The 24,678-nt window shown below is 35.0% G+C and overlaps 1 protein-coding gene across 1 annotated transcript; it reads left to right on the top strand.

Moving 5' to 3' along the window:
• The first annotated feature begins 87 nt into the window (after positions 1-87).
• Positions 88-20,308, top strand: LOC128238177 (uncharacterized). Its single transcript, XM_052953796.1, has 8 exons — positions 88-718; positions 3,667-3,750; positions 4,901-5,152; positions 9,265-9,414; positions 10,672-10,799; positions 14,996-15,087; positions 16,652-16,771; positions 18,467-20,308. Exons 1-8 carry the CDS (start codon positions 335-337, stop codon positions 19,348-19,350), a joined length of 2,094 nt encoding a protein of 697 aa, XP_052809756.1. The 5' UTR covers positions 88-334; the 3' UTR covers positions 19,351-20,308.
• The last annotated feature ends 4,370 nt before the right edge of the window (positions 20,309-24,678 follow it).

The following is a 24,678-nucleotide window of genomic DNA, read 5'->3' as shown; positions in this document are numbered from 1 at the left end:
GGAAGTAACTCGTGTATATTCGATTTTTCAAGGAAGCCATTTTTGATTAATTGTAATCGAATAAACGCGGGAGATTATGATGTTATGTTTGAAACAAAATCGAAAACTATCCTCAATAAACTAATAAAACAATGAATACAGTATTCATCTACAACGTGAGATTATTTCTAGTGGTACGTAGCCTTCAAGCACCTGCACTCTGACTGACTAATTGGCGGCGCCTTTGACGAAACACATGGTAGTGACGTCATCACAATTAAAGATGGCGAAATAAATGCGGAAGGAAAGAAAAACAACTTGTTTTTTATTAATTACGCTTAAAGCTTAATTGAAAATGAGTGACGACACTAATAACGCGAGTGGAAACGAAAGTATGGTTCGACAGTGCAAGGTTTTTTTGTCGACAGACCATCGTGGGTTACTGTTTGACACTGTAAGTCTCTCTGATATTGCAAATTTCGAAAGTTACGAGAGTGTTTTGAAGTCAGTAAAAAGAATAATTGCCATGTCACAGAAAATTGACGCAAGGAGCATTGACGTCAGTGGTTTGTTTTACTACAAGAGGCGTGCTCGATCAACAAGAATGAATCCAGTTCCACTTGTGACTACAACTGATGTTTTCAGAGCGATTGCGGAACACCCCTCGGGAGAAGTCCCAATCGGTGTCAACTGGACAAGGCATGACATTGTGTTGGTCCCCAAAAATAATTCTAACAAGGTATTTATTTTAACGTATGATAGTATAATGTCTCATTCTTTTATTGACAAATTACTAATGCACCAGTCAATTGTAGTCTAAAATAATAGACGTGTTATACGGGATTCTTCCAATCCCTAACGTCTAAACAGGAATGTGCAAAAAAAGGGGGTGTTTTAAAAATATTGAAATTGTTTTAAGTGAAGTATTTTATGGTTAAAATTGATCATAAAGAGTTATATCCATATTTTGCCATGTAAGTGAAATGTTATTTTGCACTAAACAAGCATTTAATGCATTAAACCAAGTTGTTTACCTTTCCAATAAAACGAAAGTTGACTGACACAGATAATAATTATGCGAAGGGGAACAACTCGATACAATCGTAATAACTCGGCCTCCTCCGACAAAGCTTCGAGATAGACCTCGTTATACAATCGTAACAACTCGGCCATTGGCGAAATGTTCCGAGCGATTTAAAACTGTGCCCTGAAGCCTTGCAGGTGCCCTTCATGTATATATCGTTATGTTTTGACAGAATGAAATGAAGAAAAGCCGTCAATTTCATAATTATAAGTTGGATAAAAAAAAAATTGTGTACGGAACTAATATAAAATAACATTATCTGGTAATATTTCTTGTTTTTATGATATTTAATAGACGCTATAATTTTATGCTTTAACCCGGAATCCTGATTGGAACAACTACCCACTTTTGATACTAAACAATTTGTACGTGAAGGATTTGCCATATCGAAAATCTAAAAAAATCTGTCAACGTACAATTATTTGGACTACAGTCAATTGTAACCACGCCCCCTCCTCCCACACAGGCATCTGAATCATTGTTTGTCACAAAATTGTTGTTTAAAACCATTTTGGGTACATACAATGAGATAAACAACACATCTGAAGATATTTAGTTTCTTTGATTTACAAAAAAGAAACAAGGTATGTAGAGTCCAGTTTTATGCAAATTTCTCAACCAACATAAACACAATCCATATTTAAATAAGTGACATGGAAAGAAGAGTCAATTACCTTTAAAATAGTGTGCGGTATGTTGGTATAACTATATTGTCTTTAGATAAACAAGCATAAGTCAATGTCCAATTCTCGTGTTTTTCTTTAGTCAGAAAGAGTACAGCAAATTCAAATCTTTAATTTTCCCCGTGTAAACAGTACTAATCACAGACCTATTGAAGTTATTTTATGCTTCAGTGTACAGATATATATCAAAGACACTAAATATCTTCAGATATGTTGTTTATCTCATTGTATGTACCCAAAATGGTTTTAAACAACATTTTTGTGACAAACAATGATTCAGATGCCTGTGCTCCCCAGGTCAGGGGAATAGCGGGGACTTTGACTTTCGGTCCAGCCAAGCCCGGGTCAAGTCCCCGTCCTGCGGAGACAAACTTCTGGTAAAATCCCTGCCAATGTCCCTGGGCTGCGGCCCATTCCCCGCTATTTTGGGCGTGAAGACAAAATTCACCCTGCACTGCGGGGCCACCTGGAAGGTAAAATCACGGTCCATTTCCCCGGCTATCCCCTGTATACCCCCGGATCGGGGGGGGGGGGGGCATGGTTACAATTGACTGGTGCATTATTGGAGCATAGAAATTAATCTGGCAAACAGCTGTAACCAGTAATTGCTATTTTTTTCCTTTCCACATATTTTTTCTATGGCATTAGTAAGTGTTATTTCAAAAAATGTATGAGTTGCATCAAATGTTCAATGAAAATAAAAAAAATACATAATTTATCTAATTATTTCACTCAGATTTTCACCAAAAATGTTTTATCAGGATTGTGAAAAACTAGAGCAAAATATTTCATTCTATTACTTGAAAGAAAACCTATATGAAAGTTTATAATACCAATGCAGTGTGTGTTTTGACTAGGCCACCCTTCACAATCCCGAAAAGTCTATTTTTTTCACTAAAATTGGACTCAAAATTCATAATCCAAACTCTCAACAATTAACAAGTCAACTAGTACAGCTTAAATAAATTCCTAATAATCTCTTAAAGTCCTTCAAATTCTGTATCTTAAATAGCCTTGGGTCTGTTTGAAATATAATATCGTAAATAACAATTTTAGGCATTTTGTCACTATTTCACAATTCTGAGGGCCCTGGCCTATGCATTCACACAAAGGAGGGGGAAAAACACTGATTCAATGATAGTAAAAATTTCACCAAGACTTTTATTGATGATTTCATTGTCCAAGCCAGACAACTGAACAAACATATGCTGGCTTGTTTGATTGGTTTGTTGAGGTTTTATCCCCACAGGAAATGGAATGTTGCAAATTTCCCAGGAAGTCGCTAATGGGAAAATAATTGCAGAACTTTATAGTTTATAAAATGAAATCTGTATAATGTTTGTCTATTTTGTCGCTGCCATTTTGTATGTAAGTCCATCTAAGTTTTACTATGAATGCTTAGGACAGATTAAAAGTCGATTTAAAAACAAAGGAAAACTTTCATTGGCTTCCATATATATAAGATTGCTGGGTACTCACTATCTTCTCACTTAAGCGTAAATTTGGGCTTTAAAATGGCCCCCTTTGGTACCCCAATTTGTGATATCATGAAGCTTCATGACATCACAAATTTCAATAGAAGATAATCAGATAATCATACCGCCTTGAATCCTTTTTTCAGTTTGTGTATGTATTATTTTGAGTCAATTTCTGCTTCTAATGAAAATATGTTCAAAATCTGTCAAAACTTCCGTATGCTGATCTCAAACAAGTTAAGCCAAGGTAATGTATTTAAAAGGGATACAACATGGAAGTCAATAAAAAACAGATTAATTTCGAAGCCTTTTTATGTAATAGTTAAACACATAAAAGATGTTAATTCAACTTCTCCTATATATACCATATAAAAATAGCTTTTTATTTTTGACTTAATTTTTAATTTTTTGTTGTATCATGTTAAGTATTTTTTAATATTTCCAGACATCTGAAGTAAAAGAGGAATTGTCAGACGGGGAAATTCCAGCAAAGAAACGAAAAATTGAGGAAATGGATGCTAGTGGACAGGTACCCCACTTTCTATCTGGCTGTCAGGCCTGAGGATCAAGTTTAAAAGTTCTTACAAACTTTTATTTATAAATGGTAACAATCAGATGATAATTTGAACAATTATTTGAACACTGTCAGCCAATCACTACCAACTAGGTTGTTTGGTTAGTGCACTCACTTCTCACCTAGGCGACCTGGGTTTTATTACCGGTCTGGGCGCATGTGAGTTTGGTTAGTGGTCACCAAGCTGGAAAAGGTGGTTTTCTTCGGGTACTCCGGTTTCCCCCACAACACAAGACCACACTGTTGGGTAAAATCGTGCCAACGAGAGTGATTAATGTAATGTTATAATAACTTGTTTCACAGTCGTTGTAAAATATGCAAGTTTAAACTTAACTACCAACTCATCACCGTAGTGCAGTAACTCGATATCTGTTTCTATTACCATATGCAGTTATTGCATTTATGCACTAGGGTGACAAACTATCTGTTTACTAGACAGAGACTTGTCTTCTTATAAGAGATTATTTTTTAATATTAAGCTATTTACCATGGCAAAAACTATTTCCCACCCCAATTTGTCATTATTTTCCAACAAATGTTTAATGTTGTACCGGGCCTTTTTTTAGGCACCCCACCTGTCAGATATACTGACCAAATAACTCATGGCAAAACGCCTACTTATCAGTAAGAATTCATTTATTCTCCTAGAATTTTCATTCTCAATTGAATTATCATACTGATAAAATATTTCCAAAATTACAGTTCAATTTGATATTTTGAAAAATGCCTACAAAAAGCCCCGCATGACCAAAGAAAATAAGAATTTAAATTTGTATTTAAAGTCTTGAAATGTTTTTCTTTAATTTTACCAATTCATTGTTGCATGCTTCTGCATATATTCTAAAAATATTTAAAACAACAACAAATGTCTATTTATTAAATGTTCTTGATAACTGTTTTAATAGCAAACTCTGATATGAGCTGTTTCGTGTTGCATAAATTCATTATTTACAAAATCAGCACTGGTGGATATCGGCGCAAGCCTTTATGCCCTGTGCTAGTAAAATGCCTTCTGGCTGGTTGAAATTCTGGATTTTATATCAGAAAAGAATTGTTTATTTTAAAGTCTAATTACAATGGCTGATTCAGTGGTGATGCATTTCAGAATGTTCCATCGTTTGTATACAACCCAACCACAGAAATGCTGGATTCAGGGCCAGCCAACCCTCTCAGTGTGAACCAAGAAGTTGATAGGACCCCCACAATCTCCCCCACCCCGTTGATGGCAGGGTCTTCTACTACATCACTACGCCCGGGGTCCATTTCATTAATTTTACAGAAGCTGACATCGGCAGGCCAGGCTCCCACGACTCAGGCACCAGTACCTGCTGATGCATTGGATAAAGCAAAGGTCAAGGTATATAATTTTATACATATCAGGGCTTCCATTATGAATTTGAAACTGGAAGTATGAACTTTCTGTCCATATTGGAAGTTTTCAATGAAATGTGGAAGTTTAAGTCTCCCAAATACAATATATTTTTCAACTATTTTCCAACAAGTATGTTAAAAATCAAGTAATTTGCAACTTTAACTTGCCAAATTCACAGACTAATAAATATATTATAATGATTCATTTTACTTTAATACCTATCGAAATTATGACCATAAAAGTATTTTACAAATGGTTTTGATATTTTGAACTTCCCAGCTTTCAACTTTGGAAGTTTTCTTCAAAGTTATGGAAGTTTTTGTACTTCCAAGGAATCAATGTTGGAAGTTTTAACCCATTTCTAGGGAGTAATATACTTCCAAACTTCCTTTAATGGAAGCCCTGTGTAACATATTTACCGTCACCACGGTTTCTGACCTGTACTAAAGACTGCTCGAGCCCAGAAACCCCAAACTTGGTAATAAGGTTAGTCATGACTTTCAGATGACCCTTATTGGTTTTGTGGTTAGAAGATGTAGGTTACATAGTGAGGCCTAAAATATTACATTGGGTTCGGGTTACCCGACCCTACCGACAAAATAGGCGACGACCCATTTTTATAGTCAATTAAGTTTATAATTGTTCAAAAAAGCTTTATTCAGAATATTACTTAAATCTAAAAAGTAGGGATGGAAACCGGATACCAAATCGGTATCCGGATATTCGTATCAAGTATTCGAATACTATCTGGATACTCGTATCAAATTGTTTTCATAATAAGTAAATTTCCTATTATATATGTCACCCACCTTTTTCGTTATTTGAATAATTGTCCACTTAATTTATAATTCGTCATATGGCAATTTCACTTTTTCATTCATTCTTTCTCAGTCTTAATAATTTATAATGTTATAATCAAAGCTAAACAACTCATTTTACGTCATAAAACTCATGATGAATACCACATAAACACCTCGCGAATTTGATAGTCACTTCGGCCGAAGTGGTTGCTTGGTTACTGCCATGTGCTTTCGAGTTTGTTATTTATCAGCAGGTTTCATGTTAAATGACGCTTTGATTATTTGATAGTCGATTGTAATTTTATTTCATTACATTGTTTGATTTAATGCAATACCTACAATTTCTGCGGTGTTTTGTAATGAAGGATATAATTGCGGAAAAGATAAGGAGACAAAAAGACGATCTGCTTTTTCTTTATTTACATGCGTGTACTTTTTTTTTTTTATCAATAAACTAAACATGTTTACATATCGTATGAAAAATATGAAATAAGTATTTGATTGAAAAGTGAAAAGATAAACTTTTTTTTTGTATTTATTGTTCAGATAGCAATAATTTCTTCATGCATATTCATCAAAAATACGATTGGTAATTAATAGCTTTGATTGCACGACCCTTATCTTGTGATTGGACGATCAACTCCTATGGATTAATGATCAATCCGTTTAATATCAACTAGTACCAATTAGTGTCAATTAAGCACATCTGAGATCATAAAACAACACTTGTCATTGTAAACAAGGTCATAGTACTGTACTTCACAGGGTGCTGCACAAGGACACAATATCACGCCTTGTGCAAACACCCAATTAGCAGACGATTTGTGACGCATACCCGCTTCGCGACAGACACTGTTGATCACCTTGAATATTTCATCGGAAAAGTTTTATAACAATTGCTATGTCTCTGCTAAGATATTTCATTGAAATTTTAATTCTTAACGAATATTCGAATACCCATTTTGGTATCCGAATACTTGCGTGATATCCGGATACTCGGATATTCGCTTCCATCCCTACTAAAAAGATAACAATTACGTTCTTATATGAACCCTTATATAAAAAAAGCCTATCTACTTGACCTGTTTTTAGCTTGACTATTCGAAGAATATGGAGAGCAATACTTCTCACCCAATCGTCAGTGTTGGCGTCGGCGTTGGCGTCGGCGTCACACCTTGGTTAAGGTTTTGCATGTAAGCAACTTTAAGTCATTATCTCAGTAAATAATCATTTATTGCATTGAAACTTTAGATATGTATTCCCAACTATCTAACCTACTAAATTAATGAATTTAGATAACTCTAGTTTGCATTTAATGCAAATAATGGGCCTTTATTATTTGACTTAGAAATTCTAGTTAAGGTTTTGCATGTAAGCACACATAGGTTAATTTCTCAGCAACTACTTGAGGTATTGCATTGAGACTTTATACAATGGTACTCAACCACGCAACCTACTTGAATATCCAAGTTAAATAACTGTATTTTGCAAATAATGGCCCTTTACAGGGCTCATCCTGCACAGAAATTTTAGGGAGAAGTGAGATCGGGGGAGGGTGTGTGAGGGGGTTGCCCCCTCCCTCAAGTCGGAAAATTTTGAGATTTTAAATGTCAAATGGTGGGTTCTGGTGTGTCCTGGACAACTTCTCTATGCATTCAAATAGGTGTTGTTCTTGTTTTAAAATGGTCATACTGGTTGTTTTTAGTTGGTTTAAATTTGTTGTAAATATCTTTAAAAAAGTAAAACAATGCAAGTTTCAAACATTTTATTTCATGCAAACCTATCATGCACACATAAATATATCAGAATTAAATACTGCATAAATGAATCAAATAAGCTAATACAAACAGAACTAGCTTATATCAAACAACATGACACCAATTGTAAAAACGAAGCAAAACTAGTCAATATATCATCAGTGAAACTACTTCTTGGGGAGCTCCCACTTGGCCAGGTTGTAGGCAGTCTTAAGGAGCTTGACCCCAAGCTCGTCATCCTTGGGACAGTTTGGCCAGTACAATTTTTTCCATGGGCTCCTCTGACTGCAGAACTGTGTTCTCTAAGGCGGCCTTGTGCTGATAGTCTGAAAATACACAAAATATTTCATATAAAAAGTTTGTACCAACTGAAATTATTTTGATAATTTTACTTTTTGAATGATTTCTTATTTGGACTGTCGATCATGTCATCGCTTTCAACATCGTCAGCATTACGTTTCAGGCCTGGGGAATCCCGCAGAAGCCATGTAGAAAGCATGATTACTATTGAACAGAATGCAAAATATCTCATATATAGAATATTGATGTTAACCGATTGAAGAATAAATAATAATGAAAGCATTTCTGAAATAAAAACAACAAACCTGGAAGTGTGATTCGCACTTGCCCTTCTTTTCGCTAACTTCGCGGTAATCACACCCAGTTTAGTTCATTTGTCATCAGTGCACATCGTTTAAACCGTTATTGTAATCAAGTATAAATCCTATTTAGCACTAATTGACATTTACAAACAACGGCAAGTGTAAATATGAATCCCTTACAATTTTATTACAACGATGACGTAGTGCATGTACACAAATTCAATGGTGAAAACACGTGCCTCGATTGAATAAAACAAGTGTTCTCATTGGCTGAAGTAAATGGAGCAAATTTACTAGGTTTAACACGATTGGCTGTTTATCAATCGCACTGACAGACGGGAGACGGAGTCACTCTGTTATGACAAGCGGTAGTTTTAAACGATGTCGGGTGTATTTGAGAGTGATATCGTTTATTGATCTCTGAAAAAGTCGGCAAAGTTGACTTCACTTTGATCTTAGAAAATAGCGAAGTCGCCGCGGGCAGGGCGACTTAATCGCCTAAGTCGCCTGGTAAGATGAGCCCTGCTTTATTATTGGACTTAGAAATTCTGGTTTAAATTTTGCATGTAACCACATTTATGATAATATCTCAGCAAATACATCATGTATTGCATTGAAATCTAATCAAAGTTTACAGTGATCCATATTTCGCCAAAACTTTTCAATCCTTACACTGAAAAGCGGCGGAATAGTCGAGCACGCCGTCTCTGTGACAGCTCTTTTTGAAATGATGTTAATATCTGAAGAACACTAGGGGCTCTGAAAACTCCAACATGGTAGGCAGTTTGGTCATGACCATCAAATTTCCCAAATTGATTAGGGAAGTCACTGTGACCGAGAACTGGAAAAGTTATTGGAACACGGTTAATTTTTTCCCAGGTTAATTTACAGTGACATCTCTTTTTTCTGTTCTATTTTCTGTTCCGTTTTAATTTTAGACCATACATCCTAGTGAAGACACACCGGTAACCAGTAGACCTGTGCCAGTTTCAAAGGTTGTACCACCGAAACCACAGGAGACTATCCGTAACCTGTCTCGTGTACCGGAACAGAAACACTACAGCTGGCCGACAGAGGCTTCCTGTGAGGTACTGCATTGTAAATAATTTTTTGTATTTGGTTTAATTTTCACATAAGTTCATTCATGCCTCCAAAATGTTAAAATGTACAGTGCTTAGTTTTGAATACCATTTCAGACATCGTAAAAGTGCAGAAAAAGTCTCGGTCATTTGGACTGACAGCCTCTGATATTTTGTCGGTCCAAAAGAAAATTTGCCGGTCCGACATTTTTTGTTTGAAAACTTGCCTTTTCAAAGCCTTTGTTGCTAATTTTACATTTACAAGAAATAAAAACGTCATTAAAACAACGCTCAGGCAATTTTTTTCGTAATCTTGTTTTTTTCTTTCTGCATTCATCTGCTTCGTTCCCCACGGAATAATCTTTTAAGGTAGCCATTTTTTGGCACTCGCACTTAATCGTTATGAAAATTCTGATTGGTTGATTTGTTGGTTCCTAATCGAATAACATGTTCCAAAAGATAAGATTATTGTTTGGAACTATCATTTGCCATGACTCAAAATTATTCTTACACATTATTCAAGTCAAACTAAGTACACATGTTCCCGAAGATGGTACACACATGTATCTAATACAATCCCCATACCTATAACTTCAATGTTTTTGTTTAATGTACCATTTTAGGGAAGCTGAGACGAGTTATACGACTAGTAGGAAAAGGTGACATTTAGCTTTAGGCTTGGTTTTCTGTCAGTACATCCATCGCAAACTCCCCTGTGTCAAGCGTATCTCCAAAATGATATAAGCCAGCAGAAATATGGTCCATGGTTCTAAAACTTTCACTTATGATAAAAAAAAATTGAAAGGGGAAGTATCAGTTTTCAAATAAAAACAATTCTAGTTCCCCTGGTAGACTAGATATTGGCGCAAAAGACTCAGAAAATAACGAAGTATTTAAAGCTTACTTTTTATACAATATGAAAGAAAAAAAATCATACTTGGTTAATTTCAAGATTCAATGACATAAACTATGGCACACACAACCTGAGTTATTGAAATTAAGGACGCAAGCTATATATAATATAAATAATCACATGGGTAGGGCATGCAGTAACTGTTATGTACGATATTGCAATAACCGTGCAATAAGTAGTGTGCATATACTGGTATATCATAGTAATTTTTCTGAACAGTACATATTTGCTCAGTAGAGAGCTCTGCCAACTAGTTGTCAGTTGAGAATAAACCAAAACAATAAAAAATACAGATCTAAATCATTAATTAACAAATCGGTGATGCAAATTTTATATTGAGAATGTTTTTTCAGGTTTTGTTTAGTTACGATGGTGTAGCTGAACGGAAGAGGATTACCAATAGTCCATTAGCTGCTGTGATTCAGCGTCTGGTACGAGGTGACTATGAAGATTTGAAGCTGCCTGTCGCAACCAAAATTGGGTAACACAGTCTTGAAATCAGACTTTTAATTGAATAAGCCTGAACTGTTACATTCAAGAACATGTTGGGATTTTTTCTCTGGCAAAAATTGGTGGTAAATTGGGCCCCGTTCAACATACTTTTGCACGAAAGTAGTGCATTTTTGAAATTTCATAAATGTTAATATAATTTTTTTGCATGAATTTCCTCAATGATTTTGTTCATGGTCTTTTGTAAATTCATTCCTATAGTTGTGTTTTAGCATTTAAGTCGCAGTAAGCAATGATTTATTTGCCTCATTTTTTTAGTTGTCTTTGGTTTGATAATTGGGCTTTTTAACAAATGTTTTGTCTCATTTTTAAAAGCTAAGGGCCCTGGCCTCATTCACAAAAAGGTGATTGAAAAAACACTGCCATGTTGCTGGGCTTAAACAAATTGTAAAGTCAGATCTTAAAAAATCTTTCCTCTTATATGTCATATATTTAATTATGTCCGCTTTTAATTGCAAATAAGTGCTATAGTTAATGGTCCTAAGTTGTCGGTCCTTATGTGGTGTCTGTCATTAAAGTGACTGTACTCCGTATGATAAAACAGCAGAAAAAAGAGAAAATTGTCCAAAACTGACATAACTTGGTATCGATGAGTACAATGCATTGGAACTTACTAACTAAGGTACCACATAGTTTACAATTAATTTTTTTTCGCCCTTTTTAGCTCGACTATTCAAAGAATAGGTGGGCTATACTACTCGCCCCGGCGTCGGGTTAAAGTTTTAGGGCAAGTTGGGATTTTCACTAATAAGTCCAATACCCTACATTCAATTGACATAAAACTTCACACAGTTGTTCAGGACCATCACATAATGAGGTTAGATAACTCCATGTTATTCTTTACACAGATTATGGCCCCTGATTGACTATGGAACAGAGGTTAAAGTTTTAGGGCAAGTTGGAATATTTATGCCCCCTTTTGAAAAAAGTGGGGTATATTGTTTTGCACATGTCGGTCGGTCGGTCGGTCGGTCGGTCGGTCGGTCTGTCGGTCGGTCGGTCGGAATACCAAATGGTTTCCGATCAATAACTTGAGAACGCTTTGACCGAGGGACCTCATACTTGGTATGTGTATTGGTCATCACCAGCAGATGAACCCTATTGATTTTGAGGTCAGTGGGTCAAAGGTCAAGGTCAGTGTGACCTTTACATGAAAAACGGTTTCCGATCAATAACTTGAGAACGCTTTGACCCAGGAACCTCATACTTGGTAGGTGTATTGGTCATGACCAGCAGATGAACCCTATTGATTTTGAGGTCAGTGGGTCAAAGGTCAAGGTCAGTGTGACCTTAACATGAAAAACGGTTTCCGATCAATAACTTGAGAACGCTTTGACCCAGGGACCTCATACTAGGTAGGCTTATTGGTCATGACCAGCAGATGAACCCTATTGATTTTGAGGTCAGTGGGTCAAAGGTCAAGGTCAGTGTGACCTTAACATGAAAAACGGTTTCCGATCAATAACTTGAGAACGCTTTGACCCAGGGACCTCATACTAGGTAGGCTTATTGGTCATGACCAGCAGATGAACCCTATTGATTTTGAGGTCAGTGGGTCAAAGGTCAAGGTCAGTGTGACCTTTACATGAAAAACGGTTTCCGATCAATAACTTGAGAACGATTTGACCCAGGGACCTCATACTTCGTAGGTGTATTGGTCATGACCAGCAGATGAACCCTATTGATTTTGAGGTCAGTGGGTCAAAGGTCAAGGTCAGTGTGACCTTAACATGAAAAACGGTTTCCGATCAATAACTTGAGAACGCTTTGACCCAGGGACCTCATACTAGGTAGGCTTATTGGTCATGACCAGCAGATGAACCCTATTGATTTTGAGGTCAGTGGGTCAAAGGTCAAGGTCAGTGTGACTGTAAGCTGAAAAAAGGTTTTCTGATTGTCCATATTTTTTTAATGCATGCACAGATGATTGGGATTGATGTATAAATGTTTGTATAGAAATGATTTTCTTTTATGTTACTATTTTAGTTGGGCATTTATTTGCCTTCTTAAGTTATCATAAGTAAAGTGCATCTTATGCAATTTTGGAGAAAATTTGCCTCAAGCTCCTCTATCCACTAAGTGCCATGTTTGTTTCAAACTAAGATAGATGATCATCAAGGATATATTTTCTTCAGTAAAGTTTTAAAGTAAGAGTATTGTTCTGATATTTGTCTTATATAGTAGACAGTAGAAATTTATATGTCACTAAATGCATGAGTTGAAGTATCAGTTTTCAGTGAACATCTAGTTTAATTATGCCCCCCTTCGAAGCAGAGGGGTTATATAATTGCTTTGCACATGTCGGTCGGTCTGTTGGAAGACCAAAGCTTGTCCGAGTGATAACTCAACAATTCCCGGACCTATGGTCATCAAACTTGACATGAAGATTAGGTATGACCAGTAGATGACCTGCCTCATATGCATCCAATGACAAATCAGCTGTCATTTCAGTCCATGCATATTTCATTCAATTGTCCAAATATTTCTAGCAACTTGGCGCTCAGGGGGCATAATGTTTGACAAACATCTCTTGTTATTTATAACTTCTATATCCTTTGTTTAATTGACTTAATACTTCACACAGTTGTTCAGGACCATCACACAATGAGGTTACATAACTCCATATTATCCTAAATACAAGTTATGGCCCCTGATTGACTTAGGTTAAAGTTTTAGGGCAGGTTAAAGTTTTAGGGCAAGTTGGGATTTTTACTTAAAACTCCAATACCATTAAATCAATTGACTTAATACTTCACACAGATGTTCAGAGCCATCACATAATGAGGTTAGATAACACCGTATAATCTTTTATACAAATTATGGCCCCTGATTGACTATGGAACTTATGTTAAAGTTTTAGGGCAGGTTGGGATATTCTTTAATAACTTCTATAAACCCTTCATTCAATTGACTTAATACTTCCCACAATTGTTCAGGACCATCACCCAATGAGGTTACATAACTCCATATCTTTAATACAAGTTACGGCCCCTGATTGACTTAGGTTAAAGTTTAAGGCAAGTAAAGTTAAGGGCAAGTTGGGATTTTAATAAAAAAACTTCTATACCGTTCATTAAATGCACTTAATAAAATTCAAAATTATTTATGACCATCTTACAACAAGAAACATAACTCCGTTTTAAGCCTAAATACAAATTATGGTCCTTGAATTTTTTTTTTTTTTTTTTTTTTTTTTTTTTTTATTTCCTTTGAAAGGCATATTTGTATATTCTTAACCACATTTTAATAACGGGAAATCAAGTTATTTAAATGACTTGAGTCATTGTTTGGGCGGGCTGGTGGGAGGGCAGCATCAAAATCACCTTATGTATCGAATAATTTTAGTTAGGTTTGACATAAAGAGACCAAACTTGGTATTATTACATCGTTATTGTATTCTAAGTTAAAGCGGTGTAGGCGAGCGCGCTGTCTTACGATGGCTCTTGTTTTATTTATTATTCATTAAAAAAAATATTACTAGGTATGTCTACCCAGTAGAATTCATTTCTTATGCGTGATTGGCTGGTCGATATTATCATGTGATATGACCATGTTAGGTATATAGCTTGAATATTCCAACTATCTAGAGTAAGCCTACGTAGCACAGTGGATACAGCACTGGACTGCAATTTTGGCAACACCGGTTCGAACCCGGTCTCCGACACAATTGATTTTTTAACACTTTGGTATGTTTTTTTACAATTATGATATCAAAGAGTAAAACATTTTATTAAGTAATTGTCCTGAGATTCGTTACAGAAAAAACTTTTTTGGTGCCAATCTGGTGTACAGTCCCTTTAACACCTTGCATGTTAGTACCAGCAGCCTAAGTTTCAAACCAAAAAATTAATCTTAAATTAATATATAACAATAATTAAATATGAAATACTTTGAAGTATGTTTATACTGGTAATTGTAAGAATATGTGTCCCTATGAAATGGAGGTCAAGTTTGGTCATGGATCATGACGAGTCTCAAAGTAGGTCAGTAGATCAAATACAATATTTATGAATATAGAGACCACATTTTTTTCTGTTTAGCACAACATCTTTAAAGAGAGGCAGACACCTTATCCACTCTAAAGAGAGTCACTAAAAATGTTCTTTGTCTTAGTTGTAATGCTTGAAACTCTATGATTATTTTATGAAAATATATATTATATTGCAGGTCCACATCTGTCTATGATTCTTCTTTCATGATGAATAGTGCCAAGGCCAGTGATGGGTCGTCAAATCCAACCTACCCAACTCCTATACAACGTAAGATAATAGTTTGACTGTGTTTTAATGTTTAACAGTTTGACACTTAGCATTAATGATTGGTTTAATTCATACTGTAATATACGGTGTATAGGATGCTAGCATAGAAAGGAAGCAGGCCAAAAATACATGAAAAATTGGGTAAAAAGTCCTGATGCCATAGAAAGGAAGCAGTGAAATAATGTCAAAATCAACATCCACCATATTTGATTTATTGAATTTTATTGAATTCCTGGCAAAGGTAATTAAGTAGTACAGGTTCATATATAATAAAATAGCAATAATATCAATCCCTATGTTGCTCTCCGACATTGCTATTTGTAAAAGCAACAGCCGTATATTGTATGTAAATGTTTTCAACATGTCAATACATTCAGCTAAGTATATTACAAACATGTGATATAATGCTATCAATCCAGGGGTCGCAGATTTATTTCCCCGTGTTATCACTAAAAAATACTTAATGTCTTCCGGGAGGGACGTTAAATGGGGGTCCCGTGTGACAGTGCTATACACTTGTTCACATTTAGGAACCAGGGTAGCTCTAACCAGGGCTACATTCTGTCTGTGGACTATGCTCCAACAACCTAAAATAACTAACACTCTTAACGTAGCATTCTCCGAATGGGCAAGTCCAGAGTGCGAGTATAAATAAGCTTACACACCACCATAATGCAAGGAACAACACAGATTGTTCTGTTGGCATGTTACTATAGCAAGACAGAGGGAGTTTTTCACACCTTTACACATTGATAGTGCACAATGATGCCACTTTTCAATATGCATGATGCAGCAGCAGCATCTTTATCTATTATTATTTTAATACAGAATTGTACTATGTAAAATCCACCTTCAATATTGAAACTTAATAAAGATGAATTGCGTTTATTTCTTCTCACCTGAGTGTTGCTAACCTTACAGGAGTGTCCACTGCTGATATAACTTCATCCATTAATTAATGTGACCCTGCATCCCTTTAAATTATAAATGTAAACAAACCTCTTAATTTAGACTCTTTTTTTCCATTTGTTACCATAAAGCAAATTCGGCCAGAAATGGGCTCCGAAAAAAAAAATCTGTTAAAAGTCTGTTAAAAGCTTAATACAATAAAATGCAGGTAATTTTATTTTTATTTAATTCAGGGGCAAAAAAAATGTGTCCTATACACTGTTTATTATGGTATGAATATTAATTTTACATCACATACAAGTATTGTATATTAGATTTAAATACAGGTAAACTAGACAATTACAGGATAAATTCAATGGTAGTTGGGGCTATATAGGAATCATCTTGTCCCGTCCATTGTTCCTTGGACATCTTGTCCTGTCCATTCGTCCTTGGTCATCAGGACACAAAACAAATATTGACTTTTGAGGAAAAGTGCTGTGCTTAAGAAACTTTATTTTGTGGATGGTATTTTAGAGCATATGGCCTTTAAATATTTCTATACTTAGTTTTTTTCTATCCTTAACTCCATGTTTTTGAAGTATTGACCCCAACCCTATTTCTATATTGTTGTTAGTTTTGCATGTGTTTTCAATGTATTCATTTGACTTTGCAGATGTGAAGGAGGCCAAAATGGAGATATTCAAGGTGTTGTCCATGTTGTGTATGACCCGGACCATGTTTAAAGAGCTTCTTCATTGGATGAAATCTCTTAAACTTGAGGAAGGGTACATGGGTGGGTACATTTACAATTTGGTTTAAACAATATTCTTTTGAATCAAACGTTTTCAATTATTTAAGAGCCATTATCCAATCAACACCAAATTTGTGCCAGAATGTGTATGTATTCAACACCTTTTGAATAGCCAGCCATATTGCTTGAATCATTCAAGAATTATTGACCTTTGATGATAGGAATTACCTAAAATCAGTCTTGTCCGATCAATTATTTTAGAAGCCTTTATCCAATCATCACCAAATCTGGTCAGAATTGAATAGGCATAATAATATAGGAATTTTTCATTTACCTGTCATATTGCTCCTGTCAATTGAGGGTAATTTCATTTTATTTACAGAATTTACCTGAAAATGGTCTCATACAATCAATAACTTTAGAAGCCTTTGTCCAGTCATCACAAAATTTTATCAGAATTTCTTGATGAGGTTCGATAATCGGCCATTTCGCTATGACCCTTGGTTAGGCAAAAACAGTGTAGGCTCTCTAAATTTGACTTATTTGCTTCCAGTTACCAGTTTGCCAAACTTGGTGACTTAAAATAGGACATGGGTATTGTGCACAGTTGGTGTCTTGTTTGTTTATTAACCCTTTGCATGCTGGGTAAATTGTTGTCTGCTCAAAAATGTTGTCTGGTTTATTCTAAATTTCTTTCAATTTACTTAAAACTTTGGGGATATTGACTGAGTGGCAAACAGCTTGGAACCTGACCAGGCGCCGAGTTACTCAACCATAACTCAACCTTGTTTAAGATATTCAAAATCGTACACAATTCTTTGACTTACTTTCCAAAAAAAATACACATATGCACAGCAAGGCCCATAATTCTGACTTTTCTCTTTGAAGAATTATGCCCCTTATTGACAAAAAAGGAAACAGGAGAGCTTATGCTTTCACTCAAAACTGTTCTTAAGTTTCATCACTTATAACATTGCAGATAAATCTTATCTAACATACATTTGTGGGATCGCTGCTTAAATGAATGTTTCTGAATGTGTTAATACCTATTTATAAAAGAGAGAATCTGTATTTGTTAGTTTTAGCAGTTTTAGCAGTTATGTGAGTAAAAATAATCTATTTGATTTGTGACATTGCACATTATTGGACTGAAATCCTAAATAAAAATGTTGTACACTCATTTGAAAGATGACCCCTGTTTCTTTAAGGATGATATGTGTTGTGAATAAGAAGGTTTTAGGCTGCTTAGATTTTCCTAAGCTTGTCATTACAATATTGTATGCAGAATTTGAAAGGGGCATCATACAGGTTTACACTTGGTAGATGCACAAAAAAAATGTATTAATTTTCATGCATTATTACGTTGAACTCGTTTGATTTAATTGGGTGCATGTTGTTTGTGACCACGTATATATTAATTGAAACCCCATTTAAAAAGGCTTATACATTTCTTTTGTGCAACCTGTATTATGTTGCTGTAACATGTATTTGTTAATTCTTACTTTAATTATTATTCTTTATCTTCAGTCAAAACTCGCTTTGTGGAAGTTGTTGGGACCTTTATCATAACAAAATTTTGATATAACAAAAATACAAAACATGTCAAATTAAACACAAAATATTCGAAAACGGTTTGACACAACTCAAACATCAAGATAACCGAGTTTGGCATAGTGAGTTTTGACTGTATTTTCATACTCCAGATTTATATTATTATAATATATTTATATTTTTCAGGAAAGTATTACATCTCTGAAAGAAATGTGATTGGTTCAGAAAAGCTGAGAGTAATGTTCAATAGTTACACGGACACTGATCCAACAGTGCGATTTCAAAACTGTCCATCTCAGAGAGCGACGTCTAAATATCCTCACCAGTTGCTGTATCCAAATATCCTTCCAAGGCCTGGACCAGGCTTGGGGGAACCTACAGGAGCAACACCACCACCACCACCACCACCACCAATGACAGCAACAACAGCACCTCAAGATATGTCCTCCACTATAGCGAAACACAAAGAGGTGGTCTCATTATTGACGGGAAAGTTGACTCCGGCTCCGAGTCCTGGGAACAAGCCACAAAATATGCAAATTGTTCAAGCATTACCAGATGGTCACCTGATGCTGAGTGATGGCACTGTGCTAGTGCCAGTACCTGGAAATCAAATCAGGGCATCTGAACTTAGTAAACATTATCCACTAATTCCCTCCTTGAATTCAGAGAGCTCAAAAAGTAGTCGAAGTTTGCCTTCAATTTTACAAAGAAAAAATCGACCTGTCTCATTTCCGTCAACAGACACATTGAGCAAAACACAGAATTCTTTGGACCCAAAGACAGTTGGAGAGTTGCTAAAATCACAGAATTTCTCGGGAATAAATAGATCTAAAAGTAATTCAGACAGCGTGGATTCAACAGATCTAGGTTTTCAAGTGAAAACAAATGACAGTGATACAGAATCAAACTCTGATTTTCCAACAAGTATGGTGACTATTAAGACTGAACCGATAGATTTCGACCCAGGTGAAGGAGAGGGGAGCTTTTTTAGCTCTGGTTTACATCCTCACGATCAAAGCTTGGGTTATATGATCAAAACAGAACCGCCTGATGACTATTATACTTGAAATAGAAGAAAATAGCTACATGAACGCCTTGGACGTACACCTTGTGTGTGTATTGTATGGGTCATATCGTGTGATACCGGTGTCAATGCCTTATTTATGAACACATTATAACAGTATTGTCATAATCCATATCTAGGTATATTCACCAAATCAATCTAGGCACATTTGAGTTTTCATATGTTGGGATATGTTATATAGACAGTCATAAATGTGCCCTTATATTGCTTGTAGAAAAGACAATCTCTGTTCATTTTTCATGCAGTTTACAGGGTTATATATGCATCAATATGTATTGCATTGATGCACTCATGATTTGGTAAGCATGACATTACTTGACCAATGGAAATGGACATTTCAAACGTGTTCCTTTCCTTTTCACAGATATTAAATAATAATTTATCTCCATAACTTTTTCCTGTGATTTTTTTAAATCCTAAATTCAGAACAATTTGATGGACAGAAAAATGTACTTACAAGTATTTATTAGTATTTTTCATGGAAAATGCAGTTCTGAATTATTTTGTGTGTTCCAAAAGTGCTAAAGCACCATGGTTTGCAAAATTGCCCCCAACTTTATATAAATACATGTACATAAAAGTTTGTGCATGTCTTGTTAAGTCTGAAAGAGTTTACAATTTTGTAATGGACCTGTTAATTGCCCACTCAAAATCACAATATACATTTTAACAATGTTCTTGTTAACAGCGGCATGAATTGTTACATTAACCATACTTTATGTTTTTAAAAGACAAATGGTCTTTCAATAGTACTGTTCTTTTTTCAGTAGGTTGTTTATACTTTTTTTATCATGTACGTATATGTACATGAACACTTTTACATAAGTGTATACTCGTTTCTATTTACATCTTGTTACTCATTTCTTGTTTTGATAATTGTTTGCTTATACACAAGTTATTTCAGTTTTAATTTTCTGAATAATAACAAAATTAATGTTTGCTTATACAGTTTACTTGCAAAAAATGATTATCTTTACTGGTCAATACATATTTCTTGTCACTGTGTTATTTCGTAAGACAAATTTCTTTAAAGCCTTGAAATAAGGGTATGTCCAATTCTCAAATTTGCCGTACAATTATTCAAGTAAATCAGTAGTCAGCTGCTATTCATTTTGATCCGGAAGATGAGTAGATTGGCCAGTTCGCATAATATCATTTCAAACACTAAAATTGTTATAAATGTAGAATGTTAATATGCATTTATCAAATTAAAGTGGTTGCCAGTCATGCATTTTTGGACCTGATCACATATTATTTGTTAAATTCATATTAATCAAGCACTAAGACTAATACTAAGTTTAAATTGGCTTGAGTTAGAATTGATTTGGTCACTTGTGTGGTAATGAAAATTACATGTATTAAAAATACTGCTTTTATTATACTTCAGCAATATTGTTTAGCGTGTAAAAATAACCTTGATGTTGAAAGAGACAAATTTGTTAGGCCATGCCAAATTGTACCACATTAAGCATGAACTGACATGCTTTCCAACCTTCAGAATATAATAACACCTTGACAAAAATATAAATCAAATCTTTTTCTACTATAAACCACATATATTCATTCAAAGGGAGTATTAAAGGTTTTGTTGTATTTTTCTATGACACATAGTTCGCTTTTTCCTTAGGTGTAAGAAGATTTTGAAATTGGAACCTGACACTTAACATGTTCTAATTTGGTATGGCCTTAGTGTTCATTTATATAAAAAGTGATTTATGTTGAGATTGATAAGTCTTCACATTTTGTGTAATATGTGAAAATGATAAACAGAAAACAAATATGTATTCAGCTTGTCTGTTTGAAAGAAAATCAAGGTCATAGTCTCGGTGTCTAGGCATAAATATTGCAAATTTATTAAACTTGACCTGACTTCAAAAACAGTTCAAAAAATGGAAAAAAATGATGCCCTATGAGGCCTAAAAAAACATTTTGTTCGGGTTACCCGACCCTACCTACGGAATAGGCGCCGACCCTGCCGTTTTTTATAGTCAGTTTGAAAAAAAAATAATGAAAAAGTAAAAAAAAAATATTTTTTTATGTAGTTTAAACCTTAAATGCTTATAAAGAAGATAACTTTAACACCATTCTCCAATGATGAAAATGATATTCCTATATAGAGCTTAATAAAAAAAAAGTAATTAAAAATAAAAAGCCTACCTACCCTATCTATTTCTGAAAAGGATGTAACCCTAACCAAACAATTTTTTTTAGGCCTTTCATGAAAGAGTTGGCGTTCTATTCAGGGCCGGCAGCGATGCAAAATAGCGTGGGGAAGGTCAGAAACTAAAACGTTTTTTGGGAGTGAAACAATTATTCTTGGCGACATGTTTGGCGTTAGTTAGGAGTTATACAGATTTTACAAAAAGAGATTTTAACAGATTTTGGATAAAAAAAGTATTCACATTTTTTTGATTGCTTTTTGAGGGGGACAGAGTCAAGGTCACTGTTACTAATAATAGAAAAATAGTTTTTGCTCAATAACTGAATTGATTGATAGTGAAGAAGTGAGTGTGTTGGAAGCTTATGGGAAGAGCTAGCATGAGATTGCTTTTGAGGAGATGGAGCCACGGTCACTGTTACTCATGAAAGGCTAGACAGATTTGAAAATTTTTTGGTTCACAGGTGTAACATCAGAAGATACAGGTCAAGTTCGATATTGGGGCTGGTGGGGTCAAGGTCACTGTTACTAAAAATAGAAAAACGGTTTCCGGACAATAACTCATGAAAGGCTTGACAGGTTTGAAAAAATTTTGGTACACATGTGTAACATCAGAAGATACAGGTCAAGTTCGATATTGGGGCTGGTGGGGCCAAGGTCAAGGGCACTGTTACTAAAAATAGAAAAATGGTTTCTGCTTCATAACTTTAATTGGGCATGAGATATTGTGATGAAACTTGCTGTATAGGCAGCTTCTGTGAAGTGGAGTAAAGGTTTTTGTGCACTGTTACGAAAATAGAAAAACGGTTTCCGGACAAACAATACATGCATGATAAAAGAAGATGCAGTGTGCAGTAACCTTGGAGTTATGGCCTCTTTTCAAAGGAATGGTTTGCCATTACTGTGTCCAGGCGGCATTTGGGGGTATTCGTCACTCCTGTGACAGCTCTAGTTATGAATTTAGGAATAGTGATGAAAGATGGTGTGTTAGTAGCTTATGTGAGCTAGCTTGGGTTTGCTGTTGAAGCAGAAAGGGTCAATGTCAATGTAACTAAAACACAAAAGGGGTTTTCGATGTGTAATTTCATAATTAACATGAACCAGGGTCTGTGTTCACTATATTGCCTTGACTCAACAAGCAGTGAATTTACACTGCAATTGAATTTTTCATTTTATTAAATACTTTAAATATAGATTAAATATTCTGCTTAGTATTTTATTTTGTTTCATTTGAATAATGTGATTTCGTCATGCAAAAAGTTAAACCATTTTCATATGCAAAACAAATAGGTAAACGATATGCGCATGTGACTCCGTATGCATGTTGCAGCGAAACTGAACGCGAAAGCTACTTCACTGGATACTTGTTCAGTTAAGTCTCATTTTGATTACAGTAAAGATAAAGGCTGCTACTTTTTCCTAACTCATACAATAAATTAATTGGCTATAATTTCTGATTCTCCATTATAAAAACCTGGTCTCGCCGCATTGTGGCGTTTCTAGTTTTTTTATGACACATAATTTGTGTCTTCTGACTTACGTGGGGATTGATAAGCCTTGCAATGTGTGTAATATGTGAACAGGATTTAAAACATAAAAGAAACATATTTTTCGCTTGTTTGTTTTGAAAGAAAGGCAAGGTCTTATTCTTGGTGTCGCCGGCATGATCCTTTACATTAGCGTGGTTGTGCAAAAATATACAACCTCGCTATGCCTCAAAAACAGATATTTACATAAAACTTCATAATAGAACAACCTTGAACAATGGCAAAACGCATATGAATTGTAAATATATTGATACTATAAATTGTGATACAGGCTTTTGTGATTGTCCCTGTTGTCACTTAAATTGCCACTTAACTTGATTATCATACAAAGTGTTGTGGAAATGTCCGTATTCATGATATATATTGGTACAAAGTTTTATTCGTCAGTGCTCGGTTCTGTCGTTTAATATCACAATCCAATTTTAGTAACTGCCTAACATGAAGACAGTTCTAATCGAAGAAGGAGATCTTTCCTTTCTTTGTTGTCGTTAGGAAGAGAACGCCATCCGTATAAACAAAAATGTATAGTTTTGTTTCTCTGCAGCATAAACCTCTGGATACGCTCTAGGGGCTCGTTTCATTCTAAGTCGTTCCCACGCATATCTTAAAACTGTTGGAACATTCCATATGACAATATGCTAATTTTGTCATTCTTTCTTATTTGTTTTTAGCTTAAGTAATGATAACCCTTATAGGCTGAACATATATTGTATTACCTGAGAGATAAACACATAAATATCAAATAGTACTAGGCTTTGGTCACAATTGCCAGTTTAGTTTATATACATATTATTTTATGGGGACGAAAGCTGATAGAAAGCTTATTGAATCACTATCGAGTCCGTTTCCTTGATAAAAATAAGTTCAAAGTGTCAATTTTGAGAGGCCATGAATGTACCCCGAATGGGGACCGAACTTTAATCTATCCAGTAAGGGGCGGTTACCGTTACCATTATAATATTCTCACCCGCTATCCAGTTTAATCGGGGCCGTTTTATCTCCATAATTTTCATGCCTTATTTATTTTATGTATGAACGAATTTATTTTACAGGCAAATAAAAACACCCAGATTCTAATCTTAAATTACTGAATACAACCCCAGGGGAATCAATATATGTGTGAATTTTAATTACAAGTAAAAACTGATTTCCGTTGTGAGTTTTATATGGTTAAAAACACTGTTATGGATAACAGTTATCATCAAGCACTTCGAGGCATGGGAAGAATAAAAAGTTAACAACATTTTAATTAGATCAGTTTATTCTTGTTGAAACACACTGCATAACAGATCTGCTCGTGTAGATTCTCCATTCTCAACACTCAAGACACCGAGCTGAAACAAACACATACATGATCAAGATAGCATTGGTAAAGAAACAACTTAAAGTTTCATCAAGTTCTATGGAGAACAGGAACATTTCTCAATTGAATTTTTTTTTTTTACTATTTATGATTTTCAAAATGCATAAACATTACTAAATCATTCAGACGTGCTAAACTGCTAACTCCAGCTAAACAGGCTATTCAGACATGCAGCAATGTAAACTCCCGTAGCACTGGCTATTCAGACATACACACTGTCAAAACCCCTAAGACATATGCTAT

This window comes from Mya arenaria, chromosome 6, assembly GCF_026914265.1.
Source record: "Mya arenaria isolate MELC-2E11 chromosome 6, ASM2691426v1".
Taxonomy (NCBI): domain Eukaryota; kingdom Metazoa; phylum Mollusca; class Bivalvia; order Myida; family Myidae; genus Mya; species Mya arenaria.
The sequence above is the reverse complement of the archived record's forward strand: the minus strand, read 5'-3'. Positions and strand labels throughout refer to the sequence as shown.